The 18,096-nt window shown below is 43.0% G+C and overlaps 1 protein-coding gene across 2 annotated transcripts in view; it reads right to left on the reverse strand.

Annotated features, from left to right (window-relative positions):
* Positions 1-18,096, reverse strand: part of CHD7 (chromodomain helicase DNA binding protein 7) — a 206,157-nt gene that overhangs the window by 152,554 nt on the left and 35,507 nt on the right. For both annotated transcript variants that reach the window (XM_073583948.1, XM_073583947.1), the window contains exon 2: positions 6,055-7,867. In XM_073583948.1, coding sequence (XP_073440049.1) covers positions 6,055-7,698 — 1,644 coding nt within the window. In that variant the 5' untranslated portion in view covers positions 7,699-7,867. The remainder of the gene's footprint in view (positions 1-6,054; positions 7,868-18,096) is intronic.

An 18,096-nucleotide genomic window follows, 5' to 3' on the forward strand; every position in this document is an offset into this window, starting at 1 on the left:
TACGTTTTATATAAAGCTGCTGGGGGGGGTTTATACTTCTTGTGACTTGGTTAAAATCTCAATTTGCAGACATGGTGTTTTGCCCCTCGTCAGTGAAAATTATGAGATCTGATTTAACTAGGAGAGACACTTAATACTGGGGTCTAAAAGGGTAATGTTTCGCCTTGTGGAGAGTGACAAGGCCTGGCATGGCAGAGTGAGGAGACTTATAAGCCATGCATGCGCCTCTTCAGCATTGCTGAAGTTGACAGCGGAGGGTTGCAGCTGTTAGTCTTATTTTAAATAAAGGACTTTATTCTAGCTCTGTCTTTATTTACCATACAACTACAGGATTAGTAATGGATGGGTGTCTTATAGACGCCTCTCGATTACTAAGCCGTGGGCTTGTTATCACCTGACAATACAAAAAGGTGACATCACCCCAAAAAAAATGAACCCCACTTGACACTGCTACAGTGCAAGTGGGAAGAGCCAGGCAAAGCACCAGAATTGGCAAATCTAATAGATGTGCCTTTTCTAGGCAGCTGCGGGCTGCTATTTTTAGGCTGGGGGAGGGGCCAATATCCATGGCCCTCTAACAGCATGAGAATACCAGCCGCCAGCTGTCTGCTTTAGCAAGGCTGGCTGTCAAAAAATGGTGGAGACCCCACGCCGTTTTTTTTATTTATTTAAATAATTAAAAAAACAGCGTAGGGACCCCTCTATTCTTGATAACTAGCCTTATTGAAGTTCACAGCGGAAGGTTGCAGCCCCCAGCTGTGACTTTTGTCTGGCTGGTTAGCAAAAATACAGGGGAACCCGTGCCAGTTTTTATTTATTTACAGCGCAGGAGTGGCTGACGAATACTCCCATCTGCAGCTCCTGCTCTCACTGTAATTAGCGGCAGCAAGTGTTGGATAACGGCATCAGTAGTCCCATCAGTTGACACTAGTGACCGGACTTTATACCTCCGATCACAGCTGAGCGATCACGCTGTCTTTTGACAGCATGGGAACCACAGGCTCTCTGACCAGCGGGGATGATTTCACCACCGATCAGAAGCGGTGTTTGCCGCGCTGCCATGCACATGACAGCACAGCAAAAACTGGATGTTCGGGCCCCCCATTCAAATGAATGGGGTCCGGGTACTGTTCTGGTACCTGAACTTTTTGTAACTGTTCGGTGGAACCCGCTGGACCCGAACATCCAGGTGTCCGCCCATTTCTAATAAGTTTTGTCAAAGCCAGTTCAGTGTGAATATCATTCACTTTTAGTGCATTTAGGCAACAGAAAAGCACTAAAAACATTTGCTTTATTTTACTGTGGACTGTTCACATCTAATGCAATTCTATGGGGAAAATATGCACATAAAACACAGCGTACTCGCGAGAGAAATTAACAAGTTGCGGATTTACACAGAATAATAAAAAAAAAAATTCTATAAACCCCACCCACTTTGCTGGAACTTTAAGGCTGAGTGCACACGTACTTTTTTGCCCTGCGGATTTTTCCGCGCAGAATTGAAGAAATCCGCAGGTCAAATGACCTGCATTTTTCCTGCGGATTTCTTCCATTTTTAATGCGGTTGTCTTGCGGTTTTTGTGCGGTTTTCCACTGCGGATTTGGAGACTGGGGAGGTGGAAAACCGCACAAAAGAAGTGACATGCTGCGGATTTTGTACCGCAGGAAAACCACGTGGAAAAAAACCGCAGTGTCTGCACAGCGTTTTTTTTATTTCATTGATTTACATGCTACCGTAAATCACACTGCGGATCTGCAGCGTTTCTGCGCAGTAAAATCCGCAGGAATTCTGCATCGTGTGCACACAGCCTAAGACGTTGCGTTTTTTTTTTTTTGCACATAGAAAATATGCAGAGTCAAAAACGCATTAAAAACGCATCATGGGAACTTCACCTAATCTGATCTGATCTTACTAAGCAAAGCAGTTATTGTATTAATAAACTAGAAAGAAAAAATAAAAGGAATAGTTTACAAAGAACTATAGGGTATTTGGGATGCCCTATTTTTTTGAGATTCCCCAAGATGTACTAACTATAAATAGGGAAACTGCCCATTATTTTACACATCTGCAGTGCGCAATCATGTTCTGTATAAAGGTCCATTTACATTAGCAGGTAAGCACCCAAAAAAAAAAAAATAATTTTCAAGAACAAGCAAAAAACACTTGTTCCTCGACTGATTGGACATTTTCTACTGCCAAAACTCAACATTGTCAGGAGCACATCACCATGTATAAACAGGGGAGGTGCTATGGACAATATGCCTGCTGTACTGGAGCAGGACAATTGTATTAATCGTCCTCATTCTGCCTACCTTGTGAATGAGCCCCTAAACAAGCACCGATGGACTATCTATAGCCACTAATTCATGGTAAAAAATGTGCCTGTCTTCATGGTCCCCTATGTAGCTGTCATGTAAAAACATTTCCTAGGAATAGATATTTTGACTATTTTTCAGAACACAAACCAAAAACATCAGGTGTGGGTAGCAGAGTACATGGCACATTGGCCACCGGGGACTAGTCTTCATTAAACCTCTTTGCCCATCGAGAATCTGAGCGTGCCCCAAAAATGTAGCTCCTCACCCAGAAAAAGTCAATGGAGCAGATACACAACTACCTTTGCTCATGATGAAATGACAGCTGTAACCGTCATTAAAAAAAAAAAAAAAAAAAAAACACACACACACACACACACAACTAAAAATCAGCTTTCTTTTCGTCACAAAAATGTCTGGAATTTCCTGGTGCTTTATCCCAAGATAATATGAATGGGAAATGCAGCTAAAAATAAAGGGACAACTGGTTAATAGCAATTTGATAGAACTTTGCTATTTACAAACAGAGTGACAGCCGATAAGATCTTATTATTTTCCAGGGTGGCACAAAATGTTCATTCCTGTTTATGGATAATTCTTCAGAGTGATTCGTTTAAGAATTTGTGCCAACTTCTGTATGAAGATACAGGGGATGACCATTGCTGTTCTGGTGTAGGAAGCACTTGAAGATTGCTTTTATGACTCTATACTTTACACTTCTAGAAAAGAGAAGCGGAGAAACCCAACACAGTGACATCATAACAGACAAGATCTGTGATCGACATTTACGTACTACAAGTTGCGACCGCACAACTTCCATGACTGTAGCCATGAACAAGACTTCACTAGTCCACACAACTACATGCAGGAAATCTATTAAAGCTACATCCCCACAGTAAGCTTTTTAGATTTTCTGCACCATTTCGACACCCTTTAAGTAAAATACGTCACCTGCATTTTTTCGAAAATACACAGCATAAGAAACTGCCCCAAAAGCTCATCATGGGAACAAAGCCCAAAGCTGGTTTTCACATTCCATATTCCAGCCTTGAACCCAAATGCTTTACTAGAGTTTAATTTAAAGGGAACCAAGTCAGCCTGAAAATGCAGTCCGATCTGCGGGCACCGTGATATAATGCAGGGGGTCTGAGAAGATTGATAAATAGTTGTGAGAAGATTCAGTATAATCGGTGTTTTCATCATTTACACCTCTGCTCCTTCTGGGATCATCAGTCCACGGGACGGTCCCATCTCTGTACGCACTTAGCATAAGTTCACACTGGGCCTTTTTGTGGCTTTTATTATGCAAATTTTCATCTGCGTTTTGCAGTACCAGCAAAGTCCATGAGATTTCAGAAGTCTCATGCACAGTTTGATTTTTTTTAAGTCAGGATTTTGCTTTGTTTTTTGCACAATGGAACATGTCAATTCTTTCAGCATTTTTCACCCATTGAAATGAATGGGTGGTGAAAAAAATGCTTAAAAAAAAGCACCAGAAATGCAGGTATCAGGTTGTGCTGCGTTTTTTGTGCCAAAACCTGATTGTATAGAATAGGCCTTTCTTTCAACACTAAACTTAATCAGCATGAACAAGAGACAAATCTTGCCAAAACCGCAGCAAAAGCTGTACAAAAAAAATTGCAAGGAAAACGAACCTTTTTTTCTGCAGCTTCTGATCAGACCGCCCACTGGACCGATAATCCCAGAAAGAGCAGTGGTATAAATGATGAGGTTATGCTGAATTTTTTCACAAAATTATATATCAATCTGCTCAGCTCCATAACATGGAGCCTGCAGATCAGACGGCATTTTCATGGTGACAGATTCCCTTCAGGAGCCGCACTGCTAAATAAAATTGTTCAGCTCTTTGGACTGTCCGTGTAGATTTTAGCCATAATGCATGCCAGTTTAAATGTTATATATTACAGTAAATCGGTCAGGCACCATACTTCACGGCAAACTCCATCCACTTATTAAAAAAATAAATAAATGTCCGGCCAGGGAGAAAGGTAGCAAATAACTACTGCATCAAATGTTATGACTTTGGGCGAGAGGATAGATTTTTCCTTTCTGGCAACTGTATAGTCCCCACACATTTCACAAAATAACCCAAATTTGATAATTTACCTATTGTTTCAAAGTGGCCCTACTGATAAAATGGTTGTCAGGTTAAAATAAGTTTTATCACCGATCTTCAGGATCGTTGATAACTTGCCAGTTTATTAGGTGTTCCACCACTGGAACTTGAATCTGTCCTCAGAACAAGGAATATTTATCCCAAATGTGGAGCATTAATTTCATTACAAAATAGAGTGGAAGGTTGGATGTCCGGCTGTATGGTGCTGTTGAAAAAGAGGAAGGAAGGAAGGAAGGAAGGAAGGAAGGAAGGAAGGAAGGAAGGAAGGAAGGAAGGAAGGAAGGAAGGAAGGAAGGAAGGAAGGAAGGAAGGAAGGAAGGAAGGAAGTGCTGGTCTAGGTCTATTGTAGCAGGGATAAAAGTTCTCAGTTTTGTTGATCGGTGCAGGTCACAGCATTCGGACTCCCCACTCACCCCCTTCATCAACTGGTTACTGATCACCTATCATGCGGACAGGTGATCACTTTTTTTTTTTTTTTAACTAGACAACCAATTTAGGCACCATACTGAATAGATACACCCTTAAATCCTCTCTGACCGATTTTAAAAATGTTGTCAAAATGCGCTTCACACATCCATAGCTGAGGACATACAGCCAGTGTCTGATAGATACATGCGTGCCATGGTTCGGGCAGCATGCATCAGCTGTCATTGTCATCTGAGAAATTAAACTGGTGTGCATTAATAAGTGTCTCCGGGGTTTTGTGCATGGTTGGTAAGCATCATGAACGCCTCCTATACTAGTGAACAGGACAGGTGCACGAAATCCGTAGGCCAGACTAGCTTTCTAGCAGGCACTTATCACAATGTTGTTAGCGCCACTCAACTCTTGACGCTGAAGTGAGGAGCAGCGCAGAAACCCTTTAAAAGAAAGTGTCCAGGCTTACGCACTTACCCCCCATCCTTTCCGGTAAGAGTGTCCATTTTATAAAAATGATCCCAGACCCATAAACATTCCTGTCTACGCAAACCTCCACCTTCATGGGGCTGTGTAGACGCTACATTTTTAGCACAATTCAGGGCTATGGGCTTTTGGTGACAACCCCTGCCAGATTGTAAATGCAGTCAGTTGTTTCATCAAGCTGCTGAAGGAACAGGCACCTCCTGCCTTTCATTTACTGTTTATTAGACAAGGTAATGGTATTGATTGGGCATTATTACTGCAAGACCACTGTATTAAACTATACAAAATGTTAGATTTCATTAATTACCTTCACCAAAAATGTTCTTTCATTAATTTAACAAATATATATATATATATTTATCTATATGTATATCCTTATTTTTTTACCTGAAGAATACAAAACTGAAATGGCAAGTGGCAATATATTGCAAAAAGAAGAAGTTATTTGACGACTGCCAAGAATTTGTGAATCTGCAGCTGTTTCATAACCAGACGCTACTGATATATAGCTTCCTGTTGTTGCATACGGCTCTGTCCCCTCTTAAAAATCAGAGTAACGTGCAGAGCAGGAAGTTCACAAGCTTGGTTTTGAGAAAGCCACACGTACCAGCAAGAACAAGAGAAAGGGGGAAAGGAAAATAAAAAACAAAACATTAACAGTACATTGTGTTCTGAATGCAGCGTGCCGACACACTTACCTGATGGACAGGCACTTTCTGGGGGGTACTCTGAGGTGACTGGTGAAGCGAAGTCCATGGTTGGTGATGAGAATGTGACGGCGGTGAAGACTGATGGTGCATAGCTGGATGAGGCTGACAGTTTGCCATTTGCTGCTGAAAAGATTGATGACCGGGATGCTGCTGGCCAGACATCATCCGTTCTTGTATTGCCTGTGGATCTGCATGGCTAACTCCAGAACAGCCATTTGGTCTCATATGCCCACCCATCTCCCTTGGTGTTGAGGACATGCCTATGAATGTCTGACCCTGCGGCATGTTTCTGGGACCCATGTTCCTTTGTCCCATACCCATGCTGCCGGGGGGCTGGTGACTTGGAGGATGGGGCATATTTGGGTAACTTCCAACATCCATAGGTATCCCCGCGCTGCCAGGCCTAACTTGCGGCGGAGGGGTGCCTGCTGGATTGCTCATTGCTTTCAAGGGTGACATGGGAGGTGGAGAAGCATAGGTTCCCTGAGGCTGTGTAGGATGCATAGTTTGTGTGTTCATTTGGTTAAGTGAGCCGCTAGGATGAATTGGTTGCTGGTGCATCAGTCCTTGACTATTGTTTGACGGAAACCCCACAGCATTTGGGTATCTAGGTACAGACGGAGACATTGGAGTGTTGTTAGTAAGGCCTAAATTCTGATTCATCCCTGTATTATTAACTAATCCCTGATTAAGGTTACTATAAGGATAGCGGGAATACTGCCCTGAGTTGTTTAAAGTAGGTGAAGGTACAGTCTGGTTTCTAGAATTAAAATTAAGGGACTGTGGCCTAACTGCACCCTGCTGAGGAGTATTCGGAGAAAATCTAGGACTGTGAGCAACAGATTCTCCATGGAGAGTAGTGGGGGGATGGTGATGAAACTGCTGGACCGCATGACGTAGTGAGGGCCCCATGTTAGGATTTTGCTGGGGTACATGAGACATATGACCAGGTCCTGCAGCCCCAATGAAGGGATTTCCTTGATTAAGACCATCTTGTCCTTGAGAAAACTGGTTCATCCTTTGTGACTGTAGTGGACCATGCTGTTGCATTGAGAAATCTCCTCGAACCAAGTAGTTACCCATTTGTTGAACATGTTGAGGGTGAGGGGGACCCTGAGGTCCGGAAGGTGTGGGTGGTTGCTGCTGTGACTGCGACTGCTGGTAAGGTGGTCTTATCTGATCAGACACCTGCACTGCCCTAGGTCCCCACATGGAACCACTGTCTACAAATGACTGTGCGTGTCTTTCATTCTGCATACCAGGATAAACTCCCATTTGGCCACCACCATGGGGGACCTGAGAAACCGATGTGTTGTGATACTGCGAATGTGGAGAGGCAATCCCATTTCCAGGAGCGTTAGCCATCATTCTGTTAGGCTGGTCCATCATGTGCATTTTCTGGGGCTCATACTGGTTATAATGATCAAAGTGGGTCAACTTTGCTTGGGTTTGACTGCTGGGATTATGGTGGAGCGGAGACTGTAAAGAACCAAAACCCTGATCCAATGGCATCTGCGAAGCCATGGAGTTGACAGCATTTTCAGGATATCCACATTCACCCAGGCCCTCCAACCCTTCGCTGAACATATTCCCATCTTCTCCAAATAAACTCATCATGCCGGGATCCGCCATTTTGCTTCTGCACACAGCTCTTTAGAGCCACGAGCGCAAGATTGTGCTTCACCTCTCAACAGAGGTATTAGTCCTCAGAGCCGTTAATCCTTAGTTAATCTCTTTCATGTCATTCCATATTGTCTTAATTCTTTTGGACCATGCAGTGTCAGGCAGACGGGGTCCGTCCCTGTGAAAAGAAGAGGAAAAAATATACTGTTAACATTTTTTATAAAAATCAGATTAAAAAAAATTGTGGAAAAACAGAACATCCATCTATGAATGGGACCTTTCAAATGCACAAAGAGGGCAAAAAAAAAAGTTCTAAAACTTACAGACACGAACGCTGTGCCGCATTCATTGGGTGGAACAGAACAAAAGAACAAAATGCAGCCGTAGCATCAGCTGCCACAGCAGGCGGACAGATGTATGGATACAGCCAAGCATCCCATCTGCTAAACTAAAGCCCTGAAAATGCTCTAGTTACCAACAGCGTGTCCTTAACCTTATTCCCCCAGGAGTGTAATCAGATGAGCAAGCAGCAGCATCCAGGGCTGTGATAAGCTAAAGTTAGCAGAATCTGCTAGTCCATTTAACAAACACCAGAAGGTGGAAAGTGACTCTTTAAAAGCAGTCGAAAATACATTTCAAACCAGATCTGTGGAAGCCTTTTCTCCCCACCCCCACCCGTGTGCCGCATGTAGGGCAATATTGTCCGGCATCTTCCACAAACCACGTGGGTGGGTGTGTGTGTGTGTGGACAGCACCTCCAACAGAAACCGCAAATCCACGACTTCTAGCACCTCTGCTCAAGGTCAAATTGCCTGAATGATTGGATTCATGGTGCGGTTACACCAGTGTGATCCTACAAGATGGAATTAGGGGAAGGATGATTAGGCTACCAAGAAGGACACTGCTGAAAACACAGCTCACAGCCAAGAAAAAAAAAAAAAAACCACGACATTTCAGGGCCATTTCTCGGCATTTTGAGTTGCAAGGAAGACAGGGTATGACTACCCCATCATAACAAGGACTACTGTCTCCAGACGCTTCATGCTTGGAACCCTTTCTGTGCTGATGCCGGAGCTAGAGCACCAGTACTGTGATGGAAGCGCAGCCCCAGAAGGTCACCCTTACCAGCTACTACTACTACTGCAGGGGAAATACATTAAAAAAAAAACCTAAAAAAGTGCAAAGTAAATGATTAATTCAGCAACCGAAGCAAACAAGAGAGTATTGAAGCATCTGAGCCATGCTAGGAATTTGTCACGACGAATCCAACACATAATCTTATTTTTCTTTCCAAGCATTAATGGTCGTGGGCCGATGCTTCTGCGGTACGCAATGGGAACAAGAAGCTGGATTCATAACTCCTCCAAAAACTTTCCCCAGGAATAGGCTGCGTCACAGATGGCTGCACGGGCATTAAGGGCGATTAACCCCTTCATGGCCTAAATTACCACAGCACTGAACCATGCCTTAAGATGGAGCAGTCCCTGAGAGGACCTTTTCAAGGAATATCATGATTTAGGTCATGTAATAACAAAAACCTAATAAAAAGGACAAGAGCACGTGTATGAGGGGGAAGCGGGATTGAGTAAGGCGTTACAACCATTCTGCAAACGTGATCTGGCCACATACAAAGTGCAATGTAAGGGTCTGTCCACATCCGAGTCGTAACTTCCAGGGAGCCCCGCCGTCACGTTATTTAATCTGCACTATCATACAATGGACACCAACAGTAACTGTGAGGCACCATAGATTATAATAGCGCCTGCCGTGTTTAAGTTGCGGTGTCCGTACTTTGCAGACGAAAAAAAAAAAAAAAGAAGATTGTGCATTCCTGCCCATCCTTTTTGACAGAATCTAATGGCAGCTATTGTGCAAATATGAACAAAGTCTAAGAGCAATAGGTAGAAGGGAACCAAAGTGTACAGTGCCTACAAGTAGTATTCAACCCCATGCAGATTTAGCAGGTTTACACATTCGGAATTAACTTGGCATTGGGACATTTGGACTGTAGATCAGCCTGGAAGTGTGAAATGCACTGCAGCAAAAAAGAATGTTATTTCTTTGTTTAATTTTTTTTTAAATTGTGAAAAGTTTATTCAGAGGGTCATTTATTATTCAACCCCTCAAACCACCAGAATTCTGTTTGGTTCCCCTAAAGTATTAAGAAGTATTTCAGGCACAAAGAACAATGAGCTTCACATGTTTGGATTAATTATCTCTTTTTCCAGCCTTTTCTGACTATATAAGACCCTCCCCAAACTTGTGAACAGCACTCATACATGGTCAACATGGGAAAGACAAAGGAGCATTCCAAGGCCATCAGAGACAAGATCGTGGAGGGTCACAAGGCTGGCAAGGGGTACAAAACCCTTTCCAAGGAGTTGGGCCTACCTGTCTCCACTGTTGGGAGCATCATCCGGAAGTGCAAGGCTTATGGAACTACTGTTAGCCTTCCACGGCCTGGACAGCCTTTGAAAGTTTCCTCCCGTGCCGAGGCCAGGCTTGTCCGAAGAGTCAAGGCTAACCCAAGGACAACAAGGAAGGAGCTCCGGGAAGATCTCATGGCAGTGGGGACATTGGTTTCAGTCAATACCATAAGTAACGTACTCCACCGCAATGGTCTCCGTTCCAGACGAACCCGTAAGGTACCTTTACTTTCAAAGCGTCATGTCAAGGCTCGTCTACAGTTTGCTCATGATCACTTGGAGGACTCTGAGACAGACTGGTTCAAGGTTCTCTGGTCTGATGAGACCAAGATCGAGATCTTTGGTGCCAACCACACACGTGACGTTTGGAGACTGGTTGGCACTGCATACGACCCCAAGAATACCATCCCTACAGTCAAGCATGGTGGTGGCAGCATCATGCTGTGGGGCTGTTTCTCAGCCAAGGGGCCTGGCCATCTGGTCCGCATCCATGGGAAGATGGATAGCACGGCCTACCTGGAGATTTTGGCCAAGAACCTCCGCTCCTCCATCAAGGATCTTAAGATGGGTCGTCATTTCATCTTTCAACAAGACAACGACCCAAAGCACACAGCCAAGAAAACCAAGGCCTGGTTCAAGAGGCAAAAAATCAAGGAGTGGCCTAGTCAGTCTCCTGACCTTAACCCAATTGAAAACTTGTGGAAGGAGCTCAAGATTAAAGTCCACATGAGACACCCAAAGAACCTAGATAACTTGGAGAAGATCTGCATGGAGGAGTGGCCAAGATAACTCCAGAGACCTGTGCCAGCCTGATCAGGTCTTATAAAAGACGATTATTAGCTGTAATTGCAAACAAGGGTTATTCCACAAAATATTAAACCTAGGGGTTGAATAATAATTGACCCACACTTGTATGTTTAAAATTTAAATGAGCAACATAACTTTTTGGTTTGTAAGATTTATGCATCTGTTAATAAATCCTGCTTTTGTGTGAAGTTTGAAGGCTCTAACTTATTTGCATCTTATCAAACCTGCTAAATCTGCAGGGGGTTGAATACTACTTGTAGGCACTGTATGTGTAGTGCACAATGTAACGCATACCCGACAAACTGTCTGACCATCTATATGACTAACTACAACTCCCAGCATCCCCATTTGTCCAAGGACAGAGAACAGATGTCCATAAGGTTCTGAATTCACATTACACATCTATAACCTGTATGAGTCATTCTGCAGAAATGCATTTTATTGCACATCAATTAGACCAATAAAGTTCATAGCTCGGACCCCAGAGTTAAACTGGATACATATAATTCTCCAGCACTTCTTAGGCCTGTTTCACACTTCAGTTGTTTCACGTCAGTTGCAAACTGCCAAAGTGTGAAAAATCGGATCCGTTTCCGTTTTGCAACAAACTGATGTATCCAGATCCGATTCTTGGACGGATCCACTGCAGGCACTAAGTGCCTGAAATTTAAAGGAACCGATCTCTGGAAAAGGAGAGAGAGAGAGAGAGAGAGAGAGCGAACGAGCGCGAGAGAGAGAGACACAGACTTTTTTTGCCGCTTCCAGAACGCCGTTAAGGGTTACACTGCATGAAAGGGAAAATCTTCTGGGCACGCGCAGTTTAAAATAGCGGTCCGCCACTGTAAAAAAAAAAAAAAAAAAAAAACACGTTACATTGTTCGTCTACTCCAGCCCGCGGACGCTAAAATTCTAACGGATCCGTCAAAAAACGGAGGCAACGGACGACCATCAGTCAAAATCCACCGCTAATGCAAGTCTATGGTGTAAAAAACTGGATCCGCCAGAAATATAAAAAACGGCAGATTTTGACTGACGTCAAATAACTGAATTGTGAAACAGGCCTTAGTCCAATGGAGACCACAATCCCCATGAATGACATCAGCACGTTACATAACGAAACCTGGCCATCCCGCCTACCACACTGGCCAAAAGGGAGCTCATCTTGTACGAGCATCACCAGGAAAAAAAAAAAGCCAAACTCAGACGGCTGTGAAATCAGTGTACGGTCCTCTGCATTATTTTATTTTTTTCTAACAGAGATCCACAACAGAATCCACAAAAACCATCCGCAGCTTAGGCCTGTTTCACACATCCATTTGTCACTATCAGTCAAAATCCGCCGCTTTGGAAAAAAAACGGATCCGCCATTTTTCTTTGCGGATCCGTTTCTTCCCCCATTGACTTTCATTATCGGCGGATTTTGACTGACGGTCGTCCGTAGCATCCGCATTTTTGCAGATCCGCCATTATTTTGGCGTCCTGACCGGACGGACCCTGCAACATTTTTTCTCTCTCCGGATCTGCTATTTTCTGTTTTAACCCGCAATTCTCTCTGGCTGCTGGATGAAAATCTCTCTCACCTCCTCCATTCCTCGCGCGATCTCCTCCCTCATGGTCTCTCATCGCGCGATCTCCTCCCTCATGGTCTCTCATCGCGCGATCTCCTCCCTCATGGTCTCTCATCGCGCGATCTCCTCCCTCATGGTCTCTCATCGCGCGCTCACCCACATCCCGCGAGATGATCACTCACCGCAGATGCTCTTCCGGATACCACTACATCCGGCGGTATTAATTTTTTATTTTTTTCCCCAGGCGCGGTTCCTTTAAATTTTTACCATCGGCAGATCCGTACATCCGCCGATCCACTGACCCCCGTTTCTGTCAGTCCGCCTGTGGATCCGTTTTCCGCTATTTTGGCGGATTTAGACTGACAGAAAAAACTGATGTGTGAAACAGGCCTTATGGGTTTTTTGACAGGATTTTATTTGGAGGTCTTTTGGTACTTAACAAAAGTATGAAATATAAAATGCAGCATAAAATAATTATCAGCAGAAAATAAAAGTGCATTTCTAGGAACGTCCAACCCCTCTCTGGCATATCACTTTCGGCAAATTTTCTGGTAAGCGATTACTTGTATAATTAATCTATAATATATTGTTTAGTTAAGTCAGTTTAATTCACCAAAAACGGTTCATTGCACTAAGACCTCCTTCAAACATCTTCATTATAAGACACGCATGTGAAAAAACAGTGTCATCAGCGTTTTCCACCCGAGTGTCCGTTTTCACCAGTGATTTCCAATATGGATAAAGACAGACAAATGATGAAGCTTCTCCTATATTTTGCAGTGTTACGCCCGGACAGCACACGGAACGTACACTGAGGCTGTGTTTTTCACGGACTTATAGACTTGTATTCATTCTTGTCATTCATGCTTCCAAAAAAAAAATTAAAAAAAAAAAAATGCACGTTCCCGTATGATTTTCATGGATGCAGTCTGTATAAAAACACTTACACATGTGAAGACGATCAAAGATTATAATGGGGGGTGTGTTATTTGTGGAGGGAAAAAGAGCAGATACAAACACGTACTGAAAACCCAGACACCTGTGAAGGACACCTAATAGCTTTTTTTGCATTCATTACTTTCTGTGGGTGTAAAAACTGAAAAAAATTGACATGCTGCAAAAAAAAAAAAAAAGTCACATGCATGACATCTCGGCTTTTGCAGGTATCGTAAAAATTAGCTTTTAATTTGAATAAAAAACGCTGTAAAACAAAAATTGAATATAAAAAAAGCCCATGCAGCAATAATGCAACGTGTACATAGCCTTAGAGTTCAAATGAACCAATAATGGCCCTTATGAAGGAGAAGTCTCCACGATTCCTGAGAACAGCCACAGACAGCTTTACGGGTACAAGGTTCCTGTAATCTCCGACATTTTGTGTACAATTTCGATAGATCCGGCTCTGATAGAAGCAGCGTCCTTGCTGATCCTTGGGTTATCAGATGCGGCTCGGCTCGTCCGTAGGCCGATATTCTCTGTGTCAGCACAGACTGGATGCTCCATAGATTATGATAGGAGGAGTGTGGAGGAGCAGTCACAATACGGCCATTACTCATCAAGTGATCTCTTGCCAATTACACTTGTGCACAAAGCAGCCACTGGAGGGTTCAAGAGGCGGCTGCCCAATACAGGCTGGGTGGTTCTAGGGAGCATGGAAAAATCCTCTAACCTGCACTCACTAACCCAGGCTAGCTTGCGTGCCAGTACAGGATTTTTTTTCCCCATCAGACCTCCACAGCAGATTTCATGCACACAAGGATGGAAACGCCAGTGAAAATAAAGGTGCCGTCACAGGGCTGTGTACAAGTCTAAGGCCACGTTCACACATTCAGTATTTTACCTCAGTGTAAGCCAAAGACCAGGAGTGGAACAATCAGAGGAAAAGTATGATAGAAACACGTCACCACTTCTGCATTTATCACCCATTCCTTGTTTTGGCTTGCAGATACTGATGTAAAATACTGAACGTGGTCTTACAGAAAGCTTTTAGAAGGGTTTAAAAAAAAAAAAAAAAAAAACCACACACAACACAAAAGGGGAATAAAGAAATGTAGCTGCAAAGCCTGAGCCGAGCAATTGGCTGCTGAAGTCTATACACAATCTCCAGAGCAGTGGCAGAAACAGAAATGGACCTGGGCAAATAACTGAGGAATTTATTATTTAATACAGTCACCATGAATTAGTAACAAAAAATAAAAAAATAAAAAAAAGTTGAAAAGCAAAAATCTCTTTAAAATTTGCACAATGTAGAGGGTTTTTTTAAAGTCCTAAAAGCTGAATCCCTAGATTTCTCCATGTTGAACTCTGGTGTTTAGACCACGTTCAGTGTTTTACATCAGTGTCTGTAAGCACCCAAACCAGGAGTGGGTGATAAATACAGAAGTGGTGATGTGTTTCTATTCTACTTTTTCCACCGCTTGTCCCACTCCAGGTTTTGGTTCACAAATACTGATGTAAAATACTGACCAAATACTGAACGTGTGAATGTGGTCTTAAAGTGTCATAACAGAGTTGCAAAAAAAAAAAAAAAAGATAGAGGCTTTTGGCTTTTTTTTTTGCTTTACCACCACCCCCTATGCCTGTGCTGCCCATCCTTTTGATACCCACGTGGGGTTGGATGTAGCTTGCAAGATGGGGACGTGGTTAAGCGCCTACAGCAAATTAATCGTACTATAGCCAATAAAAGTGGCGTAAATCACGACCCATGTTCCCCAGACCTTGCCTTACACTGGTGCACAGCAGCTGGACAATGCAACAGAATTAATAAAGGGTGCGCTCTTAACAAATCTGGTACACCTTACTCCAGTGTTCCCACCATCAGTCTTGACATTCCAGCCATAGAGTGAAATGCTCCAGAATTCTGGAACAAATTGCAGAAATAAAGTGTCAGACCCGCTGTGTGCCAAGTGTAAATTGTGGCTTAGACACATCACGACTCACTCAAAGGTTTGGAAAAGGGTTCAGAAAATGTGGATTGGCCGAGAAGTCGCTAAATGCGCTAGCGCGCACTGATATTTTGCACCAAAATATTGGCACGTTATTAACAAAGCTGCACCATTGTTTCCAAACAACAAAGCCTCAGTCACTACAACTCTCATCAGGCTGTTGTGGTTTTTCGACAGTGATGCAATACAGCAGAAAAACCCTATCAGCATGGCATGTGTGACCTCGGCCCTACAGAGGACAGGCGCCTAGGAAAGGCAGCAGCATGCATCTACAATAACCTGCCCATCCTCTGGAGAATGTGCGGTCAACCCTTCCCCCTCTCCACACCTCCAAAGGCCTTTTCTTCTGCCGGAGCTGCAGCTGAAAATAATTTATCTCTTCTCTTTGGAAGACTGTGGCATATGTGATGGGGGAAACAGAACCATCATGAATAAACTGCAGCACAAAGCCTGGCTGAGTGTCACAGGATACAAAAGGGCAAAGGTCAGCCTAGTGAGCTGGAGGGTATTAGGCTCATCCACCCCCCCACCACACACACACACACACAATTACCCAAAGCATTTTGCTGCAGTGAACCACACAATGTACTATAGAGAAAAAAACGTGACCATTGAATAAATACCGGCCACACAAACCATTTCCGTGCAGAAAAAAAAATAGCCAGATGTGCATGATTCACTATTCGCATATAACAGGAGAGCCTGAAGTATGTAGCCTAGCCATGGCCTGGGTAACAGAGCCACCACAGCGACGCTGGGGCTGTGACCAATCCTATAGACTTATAATGGTGGACACCAAATTTCCATAGCGGCTCTAGAAGTCAAAATGGCACACAAGAGAAGCGGAGCAGACGGCACCATTCTTGCCGAACCCTTGATACAACTGGAAACCGAAAAAATGTGAAGACTAGCCATCCTCTATCACCCACCTCTGTAGAATGTCCATACATGGGGAAAGGAGCAGTGAACAGAGTTATGGCTCCCTAGTCGCATGGATTTTGCTCACTGCCACGTGTACAGCACTACAGCCATAGTTATGGAGTATATTTACATATCCCCCATCGGCTATTTGTCAAATTCATATGAAATTTGTGAGAAAAACACTCGATTTGCATAAAACCAGTGCAGTTGAGAGTACTGGAAACGTTTCTACAACTGTCCCATAAATGTGAACAGGGGTCTTGAAGAAATCCTTGTCTTTGCTACAGAACAACCCCAGTGGAGCGAACTTTCAAAAGCAGAAGCTTCTATAATCGATCAAGGTTATTAATGGAATGGGTGCGCTGCAATACCAATTAAACTTGGGGTGATTCAGTTTGGAAAAACAAATGCTTAGGGGCGAACTAAGCAGGAAGAATTGGAAGCATTGAAAGAGACCAGGATGGATGAATACAGAACTTAAACATAAGTTAGAAAAGAAAAAAAGAAATGTATATTAAATGGAAAGAGGGGGGCATATGTAAAGAAAAATATAATGCTGTCTGCAGGGAATGCAGGACAAGTGTTAAAAGAGCTAAAGCCAATAATGAAGTAAAGCTTGCAAGTGAGACAAAAAGCAATAAAAAAAGGATTTTGAGGTATAGGATCTTTACAGGATGAAAAGGGTGAAGTGGTCAAAAATAACCACACTACTAAATTCCTATTTTGCATCTGGTTCTCTAAGAAAGCAATTGTACCATCAATTGATGCCATCGAAGGAATACAAGAATCCACACTATAAATAGAGAGATGGTGAGGAAACACTTAGCCAATCTAAATTAATATAAATCTACTGGTCAAGATGCATTGCATCCTAGGGTACTGAAAGAAAGCTCAAGAAAGTTGCAGCACCACTAACCAGAATCTTTGAAAAATCCTGGTGAACAGAAGTCCCAGAAGATTGGAGACGAGCAAATGCTGTTCACATCTTCAAAAAAAAAAAAAAAAAATCAAAGATGGAGCCAGGAAATTACAGGCCAGTGAGCCTGACTTCTAGATCAGGAAAGATCTTTGAACAAATTATTAAACAGCATGTATGTAAGTACTTGGATAAGAATACAGTAATTAACCAAATAAATCTCACAGTCCTTTTTTAGAAAGGCAAAGTCACTTCAATACGGAGCTCAACATATTCCACAAGAAGGTATATACCTTCTTGTGGAATATGTTGCTCAGTAATTAACGAAAGCCAGCATGAGTTTTGTAGCAGACAAGTCATGCCAGATTAATCTAATTTCCTTCTATGATGGAATCACAGACAGTGTGGATCAGGGAAATGCAGTAAATATAGTACATTTTGACTTAGCAAAGCATTTGATAAAGAATTTGTTAATCTCTTTATTGAAAAAAAATGATCAAGTATGAGACTGAAAAGGCTATGGTGAATTAATAAGTGGCTCAGTGATTGTACTCAAAGAGTGGTGATAAATTGTAGCACATCCAATTGAAAGGGTGGTTGAAGTGGAATACCACAAGATTATGTCCTGGCCCCAGTGTTGTTCAATATTTTTATAAATGATCTAGATAAGGACTAATCAAATTTGCAGACAATGCAAAGCTAGGAGGGATAGTTACCACTAGAGAAGACAGAAAGGATTCAAAAGGATCTAGATAAAATTGAACAATAGGCAGCGACTTAGGGTCCCGTTTCACTTAGCGACGCACCAGCGATCCCGACAACGA

Source organism: Dendrobates tinctorius, unplaced genomic scaffold (assembly GCF_039654945.1).
Source record: "Dendrobates tinctorius isolate UK_male_01 unplaced genomic scaffold, ASM3965494v1 ptg000082l, whole genome shotgun sequence".
Taxonomy (NCBI): Eukaryota; Metazoa; Chordata; class Amphibia; order Anura; family Dendrobatidae; genus Dendrobates; species Dendrobates tinctorius.